The following is a 20,243-nucleotide window of genomic DNA, read 5'->3' as shown; positions in this document are numbered from 1 at the left end:
CATCATTTTGATCTGTTTATTATAATTAAATTACAGCACAATGTGTTTAATTTGGGTTCATACCGCAGTAGCGACGTGTGGCTTCCTAGATACAGTATGTGAATATAGTTCGCCACCGGGTGATGTTATGAACCCAGACAAGACGGCGTTTGGTTTTCCGACATATCTGGGACTTCCACAACATGTGCAAAGCAGCAACAGTGGTTATTTCTTCCATGGTTGATGGAAGAAATGGCGGAAAGAAAAGTCGTTGCTCTCTGGCGCGTTCCAGAGCGAGTAACGCGAATGAACTCAAATGACCCCGGCGGTCCAACTCGCGCAAGTAAAGCGAGACGAAGATTTGCTTTGCTCTTAGTGTGAACGCAGCATTAGGCTTTTTTGTGCCGCCCTACTTCTTAAGCATGCAACACCTATTTCACCCTTCTTCTGAATGTGTGTGTGTGTGTGTGCTCAAGGGGACAGGCTGGTGAAGGTGAATGGGGAGAGCATTCTGGGTAAAACCTACTCTCAGGTGATCACACTCATCCAAAACAGGTAGGAGTTTTACAAGGAGGTTTATGAATCTCATTTTATGCTCCGTCTGACGCCTTATTGATCTTGTTCATATATTTGGATCTTTTTTGTTGTCGTAGTGAAAACATTCTGGAGCTCTCTATTATGCCCAAAGATGAGGATGTGTTGCAGTTGGTAAGTGTGAGTATTATCCTTCTTCTATTTTCTCTTCTTTCCTTCTTTTCACCTCGTTACTGTGTTATATGTCACAGCAGCTAGCTAGGCTGTTTGAAGAACAGCAGGGGGTTGTGTCTTTCTGTTTTAATTCACGTAGCCACTTATTCAAGTTTAACTTCAGCAATTTGGAATGGTGCATGGGCAGCGAGGATTGTGCCGTTATCAATGGGCAGATGGGTGTAAAAGAATGCATGAATGGAGGCGGTGAAACAACCAACATAAGGGTCAAAATATTAAAAACATGGATTTTCTTCATTATTTATTTTATTGTTATCATTAAAACATTTAGAAATGCAATGAAGTGGAAGATGAAATCAATTAATGCAGAATAGAATAAAATAAATGAATGTCATTGCCTATTGAAATAAATAAAAAATAATAATAATGATAAGTAGGGCTGTCAGTCAATTAAAATATTTAATAGCAAATGAATCACAAATTTTTTTATCTGTTCAAAATGTACCTTAAAGGGAGATTTGTATAAGTATTTAATACTGTCATCAATATGGGAGTGGGCAAATATGCTGCTTTATGCAAATGTATGTATATATTTATTATTGTAAATCATTTAACAACACAAAACTATGACAAATATTGTCCATAAACCCTCACAGGTACTGCATTTAGCATAAAAAATATGCTCAAATCATAACATGGTAAACTGCAGCCCAACAGGCAACATCAGCTGTCAGTGTGTCAGTGTGCTGACTTGACTATGACTTGCCCCAAACTGCATGTGATTATCATAAAGTGGGCATGTCTGTAAAGGGGAGACTCGTGGGTACCCATAGAACCCATTTTCATTCACATATCTGGAGGTCAGAGGTCAAGGGGCCCCTTTGAAAATGGCCACAACAGTTTTTCCTCGCCAAAATGTACAGTTTGGAACGTTATTTAACCTCCTTTGCGGCAGGCTAGTATGACATGGATGGTACCAATGGATTCCTTAGATTTTCCTTAGATCTTCTAGTTTTGACAGCCCTAATTACAATACAGTAATAAACTGGCCCAAATTTACAAAAGGAAAAATAAAGTTCCAGTGTTGGTTGTTTAATAAGGATTTAGCTTGTATAGGTCAAAAGACAGAAATATTGCTGCATGGTGCACGTTGCATCTGCCTCACTCTGCCCTCTCGCTGCTCCTTCCATCTCTGTTCTTTTTATCTGTCATGTTTTACATCATGTCCTAACCCCTCTGATTCCTCAGGCGTACTCCCAGGATGCCTACCTGAAAGGCAATGAGCCATATTCAGGCGTGGCCCAGAACCTCCCTGTGCCGCCGCCTCTCTGTTACCCTCCCAGCAAGCCCAGCCCGACCTCCCCGCAGCCCAGTCACAACCTCCACAGTCCCCTGGACAACTGGCAGTGCCGTCCCGGCCCCGCCGCCTCTCCTCTGGACAACCGCCCCCCTGCTGCTTCTACCCCGACCTCCGGCTGGCCCGGGGGTCCCGAGGATTCCGCCGGCCACATTGCCCCGCCGGGGCGGCACAGAGGTCGCTCCTCTTCGGCCATCAGCGTACTGGACTTTCACTTTGCTAACCACAATGCTGCCATCGCCTCTGCTACTCTGCCTCCGCCGCGGAAGAGCAGCCTGCAGGCCTCTGCCCGCACTCGCGCCGACACTCTCTGCCACCAGGCTCTGTCGGACTGGTACTACAGCCAGGCTGAGGCCGCAGAGAGCATGTCCCCCCGCCACCGCAGTATATCTCAGGACTGTTTAGCGGAGCTGGGGCTGGGGTTGGCTCTCGGCCCCGGGCCTACACCTGCTTCCACGACCTCTGCGGAGCAACGCAGAAGAGAAACCCTCCTGTGCCACCACCAGGCAGCTGCTGCTTCCCATGATTCCTATTGGCTAGGGGGCTGGGGCGGTGTATCAGGACCAGGGAGCAGGTCATGCTCAGAGAGCCTCCTGGCAGCCTACGCCGAGTACGAGCACAACTACGGGCGTTCTGTGGAAACACTGGCACAAGCCTCCGCGCTGGTGTCACCGCACTACGAAGACTCACCACACGGCTCCCAAATGGCCAAACTCAGAGAGCAGAAGGAGCAGAAAGTCTCAGCAGGTCATCAGCACAAAACCACAGTGATATCCCCCATCACAGCCTCCTCCACAGTGCCTCCTAGTGGCAGGCAGTCGGGTCAGCAGGTAGCTGAACCCCAAACAAGGCGAGTAAAAGAAGAAGAAGAGCTGGTGGGCTACAAAAGCTACAGCCCTTCTTTCTCCCGCAAAGCTGGCCACCTCCTCCAGCAGGCCCACTCCTTCAGAGAGCCCAGCTACAGCGGCCCTCACCTCAACTGGAGCCCCGGCAGCAGAGGCAGCCCTGCAGACGGCAGCGAGGACAGGGTGGTGGCACCCAGGCCCCAGTCTACCCCCGCCATGTCTGCGTCAGAGGAGGAGAGAGCCCGGCTGGGCGAGGACAGGGGTCAGGAGGACGCCTCCCCCATCTCCCTGCATCAAGAGGTGGTCCTGAGGCAGAAGCCGCCGTCCGGCCGCCGAACCCCCGTTCAGGCCGCTCGACATCCTCACTACGCCACGCCTGTGGAGTCGCCTGAGTCGCCTGGTTTGGAACCTCCGCGAGGGACCCCCTCTCCTGTCTCTGGGGGGCCCGGCCCCAACCGCAGGGCTAATGGTAGCCTGGCACAGCATGCATACAACTCCCTGTCCTCTATTCCCTTCATAGGTTAGTGACCTTTTCTCTGTAGCAACAGCTGTCACAGGATGTCACACTATAACAAAATTAACCTCAAAAAATGTCCTGATAATTCAGTGAGTGTAATGTCTTTTTACATTAATTGGTCATTATGTTACAAGCAGGGCTGTCAATTGATTAATATATTTAATTAAAAAAAATTTTAATTAAAATTAATCGTTTTTTTATCTGTTCAAAATGTACTATAGTATTTAATACTCTTATCAACATGGGAGTGTGCAAATATGCTTGCTTTATGCAAATGTATGTATATATTTATTATTGAAAATCAATTAACAACACAAAACAATGACAAATATTATGCAGAAACCCTCACAGGTACTGCATTTAGCATAAAACAATATGCTCAACTCATAACATGTCAAACTGCAGGCCAACAGGCAACAACAGCTGTCAGTGTGTCAGTGTGCTGACTTGACTATGACTTGCCCCAAACTGCATGTGATTATCATAAAGTGGGCATGTCTGTAAAGGGGAGACTCGTGGGTACCCAGAGAACCCATTTTCATTCACATATCTTGAGGTCAGAGGCCAATTTTTCCTCGCCAAAATTTAGCGCAAGTTTGGAGCGTTATTTATCCTCCTTTGCGACAAGCTAGTATGACATGGTTGGTATCATATGATACCAGTATCTTCACTCCAGCTTTAAAACTGAGCCTGCTTCAATCTAAAAATCGCAAGTTGCGTTAATGCGTTCAAGAAATTAGTTGCGATAAAATGAATTTGCGTTAACATGTTATTATCGCGGTAACTTTGACAGCCCTCGTTACAAGTGGTGTAAAATTCAAAAACGTGGTTCTGAAGATGAGATTACACTAACTCACTGTTATAAATTCCAAATCAGGCACATTTTTGTATATTTGGAACAGTTATTATGTTGTCTGTTGTTACAGAGCTCTACGATATATTCCACTTAATGTGTGTGAGCCTTTAGTAGTGCTCCTTTCCTTCTTTCTGTGTGTTTCTATCCTTTTCAACATTTCTGTATGTTTACATCTGTGTTGATGAATATTCCAGCGTGTTTTTGAATGTTTACATGTCCAAATGTTTGGAGAGTTTTGGTTCTGGAAACATTTCTTAGAAACAGAGCTGCTCTGAAGTCAGAAATAATCTTACAGGTTCAGTCAGCAGGCCAGATAACATAACTGTAGAGTGAAACGGTAAGGAGCATGAGAGGAGAACTGTTGCGACCTGATAATGCAGTTTGGCTGATACTGCTACCAATGTCAGTTAGATGGCCTAGCCTACCTTACAAGTTCAAACTGAATACCAGCCTTTCATTATCTGGGGATGAATCTCAATAATTAGTAATTGTTGTTACCTTGAAAGCAAGACAACAAAAAGAAAAGAAAAAGTAGCACATACGCCCTCTAACGAATGGAAAGTTAAACTTGAGAGCTTGAAAAGAACAAAGTAATCAAAGTAAATATTAGGTACTGGGGGGGAGAAAACTACGAATGTCCACTCAATAGAGGGCACATCTCTGTCAGGTATGTCTGCAGCACCACTGCTGTAATCTTTGCAACCACGAGAGGTCCTGGAGCATACAGTCATAAATGAGCACAAAAAAGATTAAGCAGATGGGTCCAGCAGTATGAGAGATTAGCTTGTGAACAGACAGACAGACAGACAGATGGATGCACACCCACACTCATTATGAAATAAATAGATAAATGACTCAATAGATCCATCCATCCATCCATTATCTGTAGCAGTTTATCCTATTCAGGGTCGCGGGGAGGCTGGAGCCGATCCCAGCTGACATTGGGCGAAGGCGGGGTACACCCTGGACAGGACGCCAGACTATCACAGGGCTGACACACAGAGACAGACAACCATTCACGCTCACATTCACACCTACAGGACTTTAAGAGTCAACAATGAACCTAACCTGCATGTCTTTGGACTGCGGGAGGAAACCTGAGTACCCGGAGAAACCCCACGCTAACACGGGGAGAACATGCTAACTTGCTCTAAGGCGACAGTGCTAACCACTGCACCAACTCAATAGATAAATGATATAAAAAGAAATGTATAAAGTAGGGCTGTCAAAGTTAATGCGAGAATAATGCATTAACGCCAATTTGTTTTAACGCCACTAATTTCTTTAAATTAGATACAAAATTTGCAATTAATTTGTGATTAATCGCGGTTAACTATGGACATACATGCGATTAAATATTTGAATCGATTGACAGCCCTACTATAAAGAAAATAGTAGTCAAGAGTAGATAATTAAGAGGATTAATACAAAGATAAATAAAAGCAAATTAAAACAAAAATAACAATTTATGTCACATTTTATCAGTTAATTAATGCCTGTATTTATTTTTAATATTATTTTGGTATATTTAATGGCATATTAATTAATTTATTGAGTCATTTATTTTTTATTATTATTATGGCAGATTCCATCCTCCACAGTCATTTCTCCAATGCCAATTACTTTACTGTACAGTATCATGCTTTAAAAAGGGGATCCTGTATTTGCCGTTTAGGTTTGTCAGGTAGCTATAATGTGAAAGACTGTGAGGTTATTTCTGCCTCCAGAGTAGGTCCGCCTCAGAGAGATGTCCTAACCATCTGAGGAGACTCTGTGTTTTGTCTCGTCCTGTGTGTTTAATCATCTCTCATCCCTTGTTGCTCACCTGTGATGATGACTTGCAGATGACCCCACCAGTCCTAGCACTGACCTACAGGCCTGCTATGTACCAGCCCACTCTGTTGTGTCCAGTTCCCAGGCCTCCACTATGGCCTCCCCCACTACCACCTCTGTCTCCCCCACCCTGTCCTCCGTCTCCCCCTTTGTCCGACTACGTGCTCAGGACTTCAGTGAGTCTCACTCGCCCACTCTAAAATACTGAAAGGCTTCACAAAGGGCTAGACCAATATATACAGTATGTTTCTCCAGTATGTCTGAGCTGACATTGCCAAAACATCACTGCCAATGTTCTTGAATCAAAATGACAAGCAGTTATGTAACGCTTTTATTTTGGCACACTGATATATTTGTCTAGCCTCAGACTCATCTTAAAGGAGTACAGTGACATTTACAAGAAGAAGAATTCCCTAGAATGGATCAGTTGATAAGGAAATACTCAAAACCACTATGTGTGGAATTTGAAAATTTCTGACTTTGGCACACATGAGACATGGGAGGAGCTGCTTGTTCCACAAGCACTCATTCAAACCACTGTTTGATCGTTTTCTTGAGATCCACGCGTGTTTTTTCATCAGTTTAGTAGTGCAGATGTCTGTAAAATACTACTACGCACCAGTCAGTGGTGCAAATTCAGAATGCTTTGTTGTTGTTGTTGTTGTTGTTGTTGGGAGCCATAGCAGTCCAAAAGTGAAATGACTTTAAAGTGAATGTATTATTAAAGGGCCAGTGTGTAGGATTTCGGAGGATCTATAAGCAGAAATGGAATATGATATTCATAACTATGAATATATTCAATGGTGTTAATTTCGTTAACAAAAACTATGACAAAATATGTTCATCAATGACCTTTTTTTTCCATGACTAAGATGAGACAATGACGAGACGGCGCCTGATATCAAAATTGCAATATTGTTGACGAAAAAAGGCGAGACTAAAATGTAGTTTAAAAACATAAAATACTGTATGCTGTTAGCATTGTAGGCTAAAACGTATCCAAAAACTGGGAACTAAAGATCCAAATGTCATTGTATTCCTTTAATTTGCAGTACATATGTTTAACCCCCTAACACCTGGCTAATGTTATAGTCACAGTGTGAAACAACAAATCACTTCAATCACTCATCTTTTTGTCATTTCACAAGTCATACTTGTCTCCTCCTCCTCTTCCTCTTTACCTCTCTCTGACTTGTCTTTTCTCTCTTCAGGCAGTATTAAAGGCCGCCGCTCCTCTTACTTGCTGGCCATCACCACCGAGAGATCAAAGTCCTGTGACGAGGGTCTCAACACCTTCAGGGAAGAAGGCCGCGTCTTCTCGTAAGTACTCAGAGGACACTTTAAAAGCTGCATTGTTTACTAAAATGGGTCTATATGGTCCCAGGAATGATTGTACCAGTAGCCTATACAGTATGCACCCCAAAACTTCAATGACAAACATCATTTAAATAGGCCTTTAACAAGTTATTTATTGTCATGTGCTAGCATGGCATGGTTTACCATGGATTCCTTAGATTTTCTAGTTTCATATGATATCTGTACCTTCACTGTAGCTCTACAACTGAACCTGCTACAACCTCTGATAGACAGTAAAGTCAGCTGGGATCGCCCACAATCCCGCGTGTCTCAGGGTTAAATATGTATTTTTTTTGTTGGTGATAACTTGATAGCGTTGTGCTCTCTGTTCCGCAGCAAACTACCAAAAAGAGTCAAGAGCTTTTTCACTGACGGGGTGAGTGTTCAACACAGTGTGTGTTTCCTTTATATTTCTATTTTATTCATTTTCCAGCAACCAAGCAAACACGGTCTCATCTGCAGCCCATAATAACCCTATATTGTGTTTTAGTCTCTGGAGAGCCTGCGAGCCCAGGAGGAGGCGCGGTCCAAACGCCACTCCACCTCCGAACTGGGAACCATCACCTTTAGCGATGTTCGCAAGGAGGGCTGGCTGCACTACAAACAGATCCTCACAGAGAAGGGAAAGGTACGACACACTGCTTGTACACACAGTCCCTTCCTTAAACCCTTAAGCCCCCCTTACTAAGTTACTGTTATACTGCACCTGTCACGCTTTCCATTCGACTAGAGCACATATGCATCTTACTATCATAACAGTGACTGGTTTACCACTTAAAAATCATAGTAGTTTTTTTAAGACAGAAGTAGACGAAAGCAGGTTTCTCATCTCTAGTCAGCAGCTGTCGATTTTACCGGCTGAATTGTCGCCAGCAGCTTTTAACTCTCATCCTACCAACCTATTTAAGAGATCCCAAGAATAAACTACTGTAAGAAACTACCATCATAGCAAAACTTTTACTTCTCAAAACATTCTTAGTAGGGCTATCAATTGATTAAAATATTTAATGACAAATTAATCACACATTTTTAATTTGTCCAAAATGTACCTTAAAGGGAGATTTTTGTCAAATATCAAGTGTGTCGATATTTTCTTACACCCCTAATGCCCACTGCTGGATGTGGAGAAATTGAGTGTTGCTAGGCCTGCCGTAGCTATTTACGGTTGCTAAGCTACGATGGGACGAGTGATGTTTCTATATTTCCTCATTGTAGAAAGTAGGAGGCGGCATGCGGCCGTGGAAACGCGTCTTCTCCGTGTTCCGTTCCCATTCGCTCTTCCTCTACAAGGACAAGCGAGAGGCCGTCCTTCACGGGGCTGGTGCGGGGACCAGCCAGGAAGAACACCCTCCAATCAGCATCCGCGGCTGCCTGATCGACATCGCCTACAGCGAAACCAAGCGCAAGCACACCCTGAGGCTGACCACGCAGGACTTCTGCGAGTACCTGCTTCAGGCCGAGGACAGGGACGACATGCTGGCCTGGATCAGGGTCATCAGGGAGAACAGCAAGACCGACAACGAGGTTAGATCTTCATACCAAAATTAATCCGATGGAATTCACACACAAAACGCACACATACTGAACTCATCTGTAACCTCCATTTGCTCTAGGAGATTGGTTTCTCAAGACAAGCTCTCATCAACAAGAAGCTGAATGACTACAGAAAACACAGGTCAGCACGCTGGATTATATTTAGCAGAAAGCCTTTGCTTGATCTCTACTGTCCCTTATCCTTTGTGTAATTAGGAGTCACTGCAGCTCTGGGCTGTAAGCCTGTCACAGACAATCACTCTGAATGCAAGTTTCCAAAAACCAAGAATAAAAGGACATCCATCTTTTTTTTTTGTTTTACATAAATGAGGATTTTTTACAAAGGTATTAAGACCTGAAAGACCTTCTTATTAACGGAAATCTTTATAAATCTCATCTTCAAAAAATGTACTTTTAATCACAACTGATTTTATTTTATTTGTATTATTACTTTATATTCAACTGTATTTATCTCTGTGACTCGGTGCAGTCTGACAGGTAGTAAGCCCGACTCCTCTCCCAGAGCCCACCGTATGATGCCTCCCTTCCTCCTGGCGAAGACTGACAACACCTCAGTGAACCGAGCCTCCAGAACCGGTGGGTACCTGTGTTCACCAGTATACAACAGAATGATAGCAGCTCTTTAGTCTTCAGCCATGCTAGCAGAGTGGCTCTAAGGATGGCACACATCACTCAGGTTTCCAGACTGAAACATCTCAAGAACTATTTAGAGGATGTCCATGAAATTTTAGACGGACTTTCATGATCCACAGAGGACGAAGTCTACGGACTTTGGTGATCTTCTTGTTTTTCTTCTTGTACCTCCATAAGGTCAAGATTTGTCCAATACTTTGTTTTATGACCAAATACCTGCAAAACTAATGTCATTCCCATCAGTTGTGCTTCGTGTTTGTGTTAGTTAAGTGAACTCACACCTATTTAAGGTCACAATTTTCATTAGTCAAATAGTTTGGTGTACAAGTATTCTACATCTGTCTGAGAAATTATAGCTGGCCCTAACAAAAACTACTGTAAAATTAAAGCTAAATATATAATGCACTCTGAAAACTAACTAAAAATAAATTTAATCAAAAGTCAAAACTAAAATAAAATAAAAAACAATTAAATATTCAAAAGTATTATAACCCTGGTCCATACCAAGTAATTTTTCCATGTGGATATAAATACCATATATAGATATGTGACCATGTGTGTGTGTGTGTGTGTGTGTGTGTGTGTGTGTACACACAGATGACAACAAGGCGCTGTGGGGCATCAACATCATGAAGAAGGCCAAGAAGACGGGCAGTCCGAAGGCTTTTGGCGTGCGACTAGAGGACTGTCAGCCTGCTGTCAACAATAAAGTAAGTAAGCCTTCTGGGGTTTAGGATGAGAAAATGAACAACAACACCAACAACATGATTCAGAGCATAAAAATAACAGGAATTCTACTTCTGTCTAAAAATACTCATGTAGACAAAACACGAACCACACAGCTGATACTTAACATTTCAGAAATATTGAATGAAGAAGTGGAACAGAGGTCAAAGTGGACTCTTTATTCATTTATTCAAACTGTGTAATGGTCTAAATGTTGTACAGTTGTGACATCTGCCTCTTTCTCATTTTCTTTCCTTCCAAACACCACCCCTTTTATTGCTCCATCCCTCTATTCTTATTCAATCTAATCCATCTACTTCCATCTCTTCCTCCTTCTCTTTCACCACACTTACTTCCATCTTCCTTTTTCCCTTTAATTTTTTCTCCGTGCCTCCTTCTCTCCCATCCGTCTCTTCAGTTTGTCCCTCTGATTGTGGAGATGTGCTGCGGTGTGGTGGAGGAGACGGGTTTGGATTACACCGGTATCTACCGGGTGCCGGGGAACAACGCCATGGTGTCCAACCTGCAGGAGCATCTCAACAAGGGCCTGGACATCAACACTGCTGAGGAGGTGTGCACGATACGCACTGTCTACATCACGCAGGATTTTAAGAATCATTAAGTTAAATATGTGTGTTATTGTTTTAATGCTGCACTAGAAATACTAAACCTTCACCCTTTGTGTCTCCGCAGAGATGGCAGGACCTGAATGTAATCAGCAGCCTGCTCAAATCGTTCTTCCGAAAGCTGCCCGAGCCGCTGTTTACTGATGGTGCGTCCGGTCATCTGTTTATTGTGAAGTGTAGCATAATGAATGCGTATAACGTAGAATATAAAAGCAGGGCTGCCACTGGATTACTTTTCCAGTTTGGATACAAATAATTATATTTTCAAAAATGTTTCTGCCTGTTGTTTGCATGTGAAAATGATACGATACTTAATGCTGAAATATTTAACTTTTTGCAATTTAGCCCTTTCATTAGCCATGTTTCCATTCACATACTTTTATTAGGGCTGTCAATCAATTCAAATATTTAATGATGATTGTCCATAGTTAATCACGATTAATCGCAAATTAATCAGACATTTTTCATCTGTACAAAATGTATTTAATACTCTTATCAATATGGGAGTGGGCAAATATGCTGCGTTATGTAAATGTATGTATATATCTATTATTGGAAATCAATTAACAACACAAAACATGCTTTTTTGTTTTCCCATTTCTTTTAGTGTGTTATATAAGTTTTTGTGTATGTAAAAGAATTCCAAACTGCCTGAAACGCCTTGCTTGAAGTCCCGCCTTTTCTTCCGTAACGTGGTGATGTCACCAAGTAACACATTTGCATAATACCTGCCTAGCGGCTAGTTTGGCACGACCTCAACCAAAGCTAGTTAGAGCGGAGCTGGAGTGCAGTCCGAAGAGTTAGGTTCGGTTGACCAATCACAACAGAGTGGGCCAGCTGACCAATCAGAGCAGACTGGGCTTTTTGAGAGGGCGGGGCAGGAGCTCAAACAGAGTGTTTCAGACACAGGGTGAAAAGAGGTGCTGCAGCACAGCCGGTATGAGAAAAGTAAAGCGCTTTTTGAATATTAAAGCATGTAAACATGTTCTAGTAGGAACCCAAAATACAAGTGTGCACCTTGAAAATAACCATAATAGGTCCTCTTTAAAATTCGCTTGACAATTGAATGGAAACACGGCTACTGTATGTTAGTCAAATGCCTTTTCTGTCTACAGACAAATACAACGATTTCATTGATGCCAACCGGATAGAAGACGCAGAGGACAGACTGAAGACCATGAAGAAACTGGTATGTGTCAAAGGGCAGCAGAATATGGAGCAATGAGTATGTTTGTCATAGATCCTCTCGATTTCACTTTAAAATCTAATCAACCTTCGTATCTTCTTCTTTGCAACGTGCACCCATCCTTCTTTATCCAGCTCCATGACCTCCCAGATTACTATCATCACACCCTTAAGTACCTGGTGGGTCACCTCAAGAAGGTGGCCGATCACGCTGAAAAGAATAAGGTAACCTAACTGCCTCGAATTAGCAGTTTGATTTTTTTGGGGGAAAAAATGGTCATTCGTTGAGCAAGACGTCATCATAACTTTGATCTAATTTCCAGATGGAGCCGAGGAACCTGGCTCTGGTGTTCGGTCCCACTCTGGTGAGGACGTCGGAGGACAATATGACCGACATGGTCACCCACATGCCTGACCGCTACAAAATAGTGGAGACACTGATCCTGCACGTAAGAACCAACGGTTGCTTAACTCCAATGCAAAAAAATACTGCACCATTCTTTACTAGTTATTGTGTTAACATCAGTGATACTGTGTTGTGTTACTTCAACAGCACGACTGGTTCTTCATTAACGGAGAGTTTGATAAGGAAGAGAAGGTACGTCAGACCACAGCAGCGGCTTTGTTAGTGCAAAGAGCAGAGCATGTCGTGAATGCAGGGATTGTTTGTACTCAGATGTCCTCATTTGTACTTTGCACTTTCATTTTGGGTATGGTGGTGTATTTCTGGATGTGTGTGTGTGTGTGTGTGCGCGTGTGTGTGTGTGTGTGTGTGTGCAGGCCCCAGAGGATAAGCGGGACATGCAGCCTGTGCCCAATATTGACCATCTGCTGTCCAACATCGGCAGGGCGGGCATGCCAGGGGAGGCATCAGGTTAGGACGTGTCATAATCTAATATGTTACTCTGTCATAGGGACACATGTTCACTATGAGTGGATACAATTTATCTGTCTGATTAGTTTGTCCATAATTATGAAGAGGGTGGACCGAAGTTTTGTATTGCCAAAATGAAAACAAATGGGCACATTTGTCCTAGGGAGCACCAATTTATTTAGATATATTTATACTGTCTACAGTATATATATATATAAATAAATAAAAAAAAATATATATATATATATATATATATATATAAATAAATGTCTATGTATATGAAATCATCTAGATTCACAAAATCTTTTCATTGCAACATTTTGGTAAAAGTAAATATAGAAATAGCTATCTGTGACTTTTCATAAGTGACCAGGTCCATATACATGTATCAACATTTTTTAGTAAGAATAATAAATAACATGTATCACAACCATACAGGTAAATTCATCCAACATCCAAATATCATAACCGTCATAGATATTTTAAATGCCACTCCCTAATGAGAAGCTCCAGCCCTAATATAAAACTTCTACTTCTCTCTTTTTATTATTATATGATATATGATTGTGTACTCTGCCTACATGCAGCGTATTGTTCCCTCCCCATTTTTCCAGCCTGTGCTGAATCAGTTCCTAATCAGGGGAGGTTATTTAAGAGGATGTGAGTCTCAGATCTGTTTGACTCTGATGAAGACGCACTAGAAACGTTAGTCTTTGATCAAGTTGATTACCTTAAATCCGTGTGCTCCAGTGTGCTTTGGAGCTGGTCTCTGAAGTCTCTCCTGTTACAAGATTGCCCTATTCTGTGAGCACCAAACAGGTCTACTAAATCCTTGTGAAACGGTTGAAGCGTGTGAAACCTCCCTTCTTCAGCTCAGTGTCTTTCCTCCCCAGTAGATCTCTGTACTTCTCCACCTGTTATTTCTCTACCTGTGTATATACTCATGATGTTTCCTACTTTTTCTCAATTTCTCCTTCTTGTCCGGATCTTTCTGCACTCTCTTTCTCTAGCTGAGACAGTGGATCAGCCTCTTCGGTAGGAACAGGTCTTCCTCCGTGTGTGTTTGTGTTTGGTGTTTTTTATTGCACTTGGATTCATTTGCCCGTTCATTTTCTTTCAGTCAATCTTGGTTTCCCACCAATGTACCATCATTCCTCTGTCTTGCTGATAGGGCTGTAACGGTTTGTTTTATTCGTGGCGAACCGTCGCGGTACAGGGGTCACGGTCTGGTGCACGCAGAGTACTCGGTACGTAGATTGACGCACGTAACAAGATTGACGTGCGAGTCAGCACAAATGAAACGCCGGAGCTGGAAGACCGGCCTGCGAGTTCCCGGTCAGCTACAACAGCAACAGAGAGAGAGAGTTGTGTATAAGATGAGGACGGTGTGTTTTATGTCAGCTGGTATTGGCCTTGTCACATGTTGCACATTATGGGAATATTCAGGTAGACGTCAACAGTGGAAACAGTTGATCAGGGTCGTGTCTAGAAGGGAAACTTTTGCGAGATTGTTAAGGGTAGGCATTGACCTTGAATAGTTAAAGTTAGGATAGGTCATTGGCCGTCGAGTCTTGCAAGTTTTGGCGAGTTTTTGCAGATCTCAGATCAGATTTCACAATTTGCGGACTACCGCTGATCAGTGATATGAGTTACGCCGCTACGTCAGAACTCATTCGGTAAAGGCGTTTCCATATCCCATTTAGCGCATCGACTCTTTTTTGACAAACCACACATCAAGTGAGCGGAAAACGTTTTTTGTGGAAGTTTTATCGGATTTTGTCATTTCCATTGAGCTTTTCTAATCCGATACTTCAAAACGCGTGAATAGAAACACGGCTATTGATACTTGCACTGCAGTCTGTTCAGTATAAATGAAAAGAAACATATCTTTATGCATTTGGTTTTTCTTCTACTGTACCGAACTTGCACCAAACCGTGACTCCTAAACCCGGGTATGAACCGAACCGTGACTTCTGTGTACCGTTACACCCCTACTTGCTGACGTTAAAGGTGAACTCTAGCTATTTTTGCTTCTTAAAGTAATAGCAGAGAAAGCTGCTAGCTTGATTTTAAAGGCGAATCCTCCGATAATGGCTAGAGTTCTCTTGACCGATTGCAGTGTGTGTTGTGCTTAGGCAGATATCACACCTTTGCACCACTCCTAACACCATCTACCACCGCTTGTCCAGTGATGACATGGTTTCTAATCCATATCTTTTCCTTTCTAATAGATTCCACCACCAGCGATTCTCTTAAGTCAAAGGTAAGCAAGAAATGTCTTACTTGTACCTTAATTCTGGGAATTAGGATCATGGATTCTTGAGTGACCATGACATTTTGAACCTTCCAGCTTTCTTCGCTCACCAAAAAGGACCTGAACGCCAGGGACTTCCTGCCCATGTCCATCATCTCTGCTGTGACCCGCAAACGTAAAAAATGCCTCAGCACCCACCTGCAGGACGACAGCAGCGCCGACGAGGACTCCGAGCACGAGCCGGTCAAAACCAGCAACTACGGGGGAGGAGAAGGAGGGGGAGGGGAGGAGGGGGAAGAGGATAGAGGAGAGGAAGAGGCCGTTAAGGGAGAACATACCGTTCCTAAAAAAGAAAAAAGGGATGGAAGGGAAACTGGGGTGAAAGCTAGAGAGACCACTGAGGGACAAGATTCATTGGCTGGGGAGCAAGAGGCTGAAAAGGACGTTGGGAACGGAACAGGCAGCGGTGCGAATCATTTCGAAAAGGAGAGCAGGCGAAGGAAGACCTTGCCGGGAACTGCACCGCAACTTCGTCCAAACAGTTTCCACGGCTCACACCATCAGATCCATGCCACATACCTAAGACCCCCAACGGTGTCTAATCCTTCCCATTTGAGGCCTCACAATCTGCCCAGAGGACACCCCACAGTCCCTCTCTGGATCTGCCCCACCAGGCCTCCCACCCTCTACCAGGCCTCCAGCTTTTACGGGACCCAGCAGAACCCAGACTGGAACCAGTCAGCGCCAGTCCGCTACAGGAAAACGAGAGGTGGGAGGACAAGGGCGGTTTCCATGAATCTGGACCTTGAGCTGGGCAGGAGCGAGGATGTCAGAGTCAGAGGACGGAGAGCAGAGAGGGTGGAGGTGATCAGAGTCATTGAGGGAACGCCAGGTCAGCGCGGATGTGTTGGGGTTCCTCAGGGATCAGTTGTAGGTCCTGGGTCAATTCAGCAAATAGATCCCCTCCCTCGCCTTGCCCAGGAGTCTCTCCCCTCCTCTTCCTCGGGATGGATTGATCAGACCTCCCCAGGATCTCACACAGTGGTCCTGAGGAGATCGGCCCTGGACCCTCGGGACAAGACGAGAGCGTGGCGTCGTCACACGGTGGTAGTTTAACCTCACCGTTTTCATCTACTAACGCAGTACCAAGCACTTACTCACAAACACTAGATCGACCTGTGTCGCTGCTTCTAAAGCCAAGTGTCCGTCATGTCGCTTTAGGGATCTCCGTTGTCTCAAGATTATTCCCTCTTTGGCTTTTCATTGGCACTGAAGTTGGAGACGTGATTCCGTGGTTAAAGGAGTTCTTTGACATTGTGTGCAGCTGTAGAGTTTCATTCCAAAATGAGAGATCCTCCATTTGAAAAAAATGCGAAACTCACTCGGAAATTAACATACAAATTCTACTATTCAACTACTTTTGAAGCTATTCATCTTTAATCCTTTTACTTACAATATACCTGTAGATGTAATTATCCATGTCATTATATATGTTGAAAAGAACATTCGGGCTGAACACGGCGAATTGAGATCCTGGTATTTCCGGGAAATTCTCAACAAAATCTGAAGGATTTTTTTCAGGAAAAAATACCTGTGGGATCCTGTGATGTTCACATACTACGCTTCCACACATCTAGATATAGTCCGACCTTGAACTGCCGTTATTAACCAGAAAGTGGCACGGTGAAGTTCATCCATGAGTCCTTGTGAAAATAAGTGGTGCTCGAAGTTTGGCGAGATGGTGTGTACTCGCAAGGGCTAGTTGATTTACTGCAGCTGACAAGCTAACATGCTAACACGCTTTCACGACACAGCATCAGGCGAATTTTGTCGCTCGAGTTGAAATATTGCCACTCCCGCGAATACACGAATTTCGCATCGCGTCATTTACGTCTATTCGCCTCTTTGCATTGACTTACGTAATCGCGCCGCACTAAAAGTTCGCTTCGCTCTTGGTGTAAACAAGTAGTAATAAACTACAGTAGCTTCCACTGTTCTGGATTTCCCTCCAGCTCTCCATCCCCTCAAAGGTCAGCACTGTTAAGACGGTTTACTATCGGTCAGCGGTGCAAATTCAAGTATAGAAGTTTCAGGTATTTACTTCACCCCCCCATCGATCACAACAATTCCATTGAAATGAATCGATTTTGCTGCACATTTCTTTTTATGTCGGTATGACCGGACCTTTATGGCAGTATAACTGGATACACCTGGAGGTTTTTTTTTCATGCTAATATGACAATTCACTGTGTGTATTCAGCTGTGTGGCAAAATATATATATTTTTTAGATTAAGTGAACGAAGCAGAGTGCAAAATCTGTAAGTGAAAACGATGCCATAATCCGTCACGCAGACCTCAATATCAAAAAAAGAGAAGTACGGAGAAGTAAACGGCTTTGAACGCAACTAAATGTCCAAGAACAATGTTCCTGTTCATTAAACCAGTGGTTCCCAAATTTCTTCACATCAAGGACCCCTAAATTGACACAAATTAGACCCCATTTGATGAGTTTTTTGCTTTTAGATGTTTAATTACAGAAACTGCATGAAACCCGTGACTAAAACAGTCATCAGTCTGTCATTGTGTTAGTTATGGATGGAATTATAGTGAAAATAAATGATTCCCCTTTTTGCTTTTATTCCCCCTGTGGGTCCCCCGGACCCCACGTTGAAAACCACTGCCTTAAACCACCAAAACAACATGCTGAAATAGCTGCATGTGAGGGATTTTCTTCTCAAGTTTATGATATATTGATATATTCCCAGGAAGTAATCCTTTTAAAACAACAAGAAAACCTCCCCCACCCTAATGAACAACCGTTAACCATGTGATTATAGCGTCTTTCAAACCATTCTGATGAAGTTGACAATAGAGTGCTGCAGGGATGATGTGTATTTTTGTAGGCCAACCAGGAAGTTAACATTGCCAAGCCAATTTCTGATACTTACACGTTTTGTTCAGCAATATAATCTTCACAAATGAACACCACTTCTATGATTTTTGAAGTGTGAATGCAATCGCCAGAAGTAAAAAGCTAACGTTAGGCTATAAACGAACTACACCAAGGTCGCATGAGCGCGAGTATACACAACGAGACCGTAAAGGAGGACGAGTCAACGTGATGACGTTTAGTAGTCTCGTTTAGCCGCTTGGGATATTTACTTTTGACATATTTTATGTTGTAGAACAAAACATTAAAATCTCTTACGCTTGTGTTAACTACAGACCTTATTTCAGGCCTAAACTACCTAAAAACCCGTTGACTTCCAGACGAGGGAAGTGGAAGTGCTAAAATACTAATATCATTTCCAGGTTTGCCTGTAGCACTCTATTGAAACAATCTGCGAAAATTGGTGCGTTGTTTTACAAGCGCTACTCTTGATACGACCACTAGGTGGTGCCAAAGTAAGGAGTTTTCAAATCCTATGCATACGGCCTTTAACATTTATTTCTAAAATAGTGTTTTGGAATGAAACCCTTCAATTGTGAATTTAAAATAGGAGTTAAAAAAATGAGAGAAAGCCATACGAGACATTTGAAATTCAACTCAAGAGCCCAGCTGCTGCTGCTGCTGCTGCTGCTGCAACTAACCCTCACCAGCAAACACTCCAGACCGACTGTGCTGTTCATGCTGGTGTCTTCCCCCCCCCCCCCACCACTGGTTTTCACTAACGATGTCTTTGACAATATCACATATGCACGCTTACCTGCCAGAGTACAGCACAATTCAGAAGGAAACCACACTTCAGTTTACTTCTCAGCCCTTTACAAGCTCTTCCAAAGCCTCCTGTTGGATCTACAGGGACCTCCAACAACTCCATCTCTCTGGATGATGATTGGACTTTATGGGGCATTATGCCAAAGCTTCCATGGACTAAACAAAAACAAATGGGTGCATGGGGTCAGTGACATATAAAAATATGCAAAAAGTGTTCAACACTGCCTATTGTGCTTCCCTGTGTGTGTGTCTAGTATGTTGAGGGAGGAGAGTGAGAGCTTTGAGGATTCATCGGAGGAGTAAAAGTCTTTAAAGGCAGCTATGCGAAGTCATGCCAAAATTATTTTTCTTTTTCTATTTGGGTATTTGTACAATATTTAGCAGTATGGAGCCAAGAAGAGACGCTAAGAGAAGCAACAGTGAGGCTCCAGTTCATCCATTATATCAGTGTTACTAAGCGTATCGTCATGGCAGCAGTTGGAAGCGAGTGAATAACCTCCTTAAATCCAAAAACCACAGAGTCTTACCTGAGTGATATTTTTGCATTTTCAGTATTTTTTGCTCCCGTTAAGTCTGAGAAAAAAAAAAAAAAGAAAAAAAAATGAAATGGAGCTGAACCAAACTGTAAACTGCCAACCGCTGTCCTGTCCTGTCCTCCAACCAGACTCCATGTTTGTCTTACTCATATCTAGACTCAGTCTGTCCTTCTCTCTATCTGTGCCCTTGTGCATGTACTTTATGTACGTGGGTGACTGTGCGTGGACCAATTTTGTAACAGTTGTACAAAGCCTTGTTAAGTTAACCTGTGTATATAATTATTATACATAATATATTAAATTATTTGTTTTGGAAGAGGGGTTGTGTTTTGTTTTTTTATTCAAATATGTGAATTTACCTCCAAGCTGCATGTAGAGACAGACTGGCACCTTTAGTTTCACAGCAGTATGTGAATCGGGTGTTTTTTGAGGCTTGTCGACAGACTAAAAGTCAGGATATCTCAGCCTCTGCTACTGCTCCTTATGAGTTCCCCAACTGTATCACGGCAGTTTGTGAAATAGTCACAAAATTGAATCTGTTTGATTCGTGTACATAGAATATCCCTTTTTTTTTCATGACGCTCAGCACGACTTTCAACGATGTATTTTTTGTGCGATTTCCTACGAATGTCCAGCAACATGTGAGGCACGTGTCAATTTATGCCCCAGTCTTTTCAAAATAAAA

The 20,243-nt window shown here is 43.0% G+C and overlaps 1 protein-coding gene across 9 annotated transcripts in view; it reads left to right on the top strand.

The window, feature by feature from the left end:
• LOC141758215 (rho GTPase-activating protein 23-like) overlaps positions 1 to 19,874 on the top strand; it is a 71,267-nt gene extending 51,393 nt beyond the window's left edge. For 4 of the 9 annotated variants that reach the window (XM_074619397.1, XM_074619396.1, XM_074619390.1 and 1 more), the window contains exons 5-24: positions 456 to 534; positions 633 to 693; positions 1,936 to 3,409; positions 6,107 to 6,271; positions 7,307 to 7,415; positions 7,788 to 7,827; positions 7,942 to 8,079; positions 8,667 to 8,975; positions 9,065 to 9,126; positions 9,475 to 9,581; positions 10,236 to 10,348; positions 10,783 to 10,935; positions 11,058 to 11,136; positions 12,106 to 12,179; positions 12,311 to 12,400; positions 12,499 to 12,624; positions 12,729 to 12,773; positions 12,956 to 13,049; positions 15,281 to 15,312; positions 15,400 to 19,874. In XM_074619397.1, the coding sequence (XP_074475498.1) occupies positions 456 to 534; positions 633 to 693; positions 1,936 to 3,409; positions 6,107 to 6,271; positions 7,307 to 7,415; positions 7,788 to 7,827; positions 7,942 to 8,079; positions 8,667 to 8,975; positions 9,065 to 9,126; positions 9,475 to 9,581; positions 10,236 to 10,348; positions 10,783 to 10,935; positions 11,058 to 11,136; positions 12,106 to 12,179; positions 12,311 to 12,400; positions 12,499 to 12,624; positions 12,729 to 12,773; positions 12,956 to 13,049; positions 15,281 to 15,312; positions 15,400 to 16,419 (4,370 nt within the window). In that variant the 3' untranslated portion in view covers positions 16,420 to 19,874. Of the gene's footprint in view, positions 1 to 455; positions 535 to 632; positions 694 to 1,935; positions 3,410 to 6,106; positions 6,272 to 7,306; positions 7,416 to 7,787; positions 7,828 to 7,941; positions 8,080 to 8,666; positions 8,976 to 9,064; positions 9,127 to 9,474; positions 9,582 to 10,235; positions 10,349 to 10,782; positions 10,936 to 11,057; positions 11,137 to 12,105; positions 12,180 to 12,310; positions 12,401 to 12,498; positions 12,625 to 12,728; positions 12,774 to 12,955; positions 13,050 to 14,059; positions 14,085 to 15,280; positions 15,313 to 15,399 lie in introns of all 9 variants that reach the window. The other 5 variants (XM_074619392.1, XM_074619391.1, XM_074619398.1 and 2 more) reach the window with 4 other exon arrangements.
• Positions 19,875 to 20,243: the final 369 nt, after the last annotated feature.

This window comes from Sebastes fasciatus, chromosome 20 (genome assembly GCF_043250625.1).
Source record: "Sebastes fasciatus isolate fSebFas1 chromosome 20, fSebFas1.pri, whole genome shotgun sequence".
NCBI lineage: Eukaryota > Metazoa > Chordata > Actinopteri > Perciformes > Sebastidae > Sebastes > Sebastes fasciatus.
This window is presented reverse-complemented; position numbering and strand designations above follow the sequence as displayed.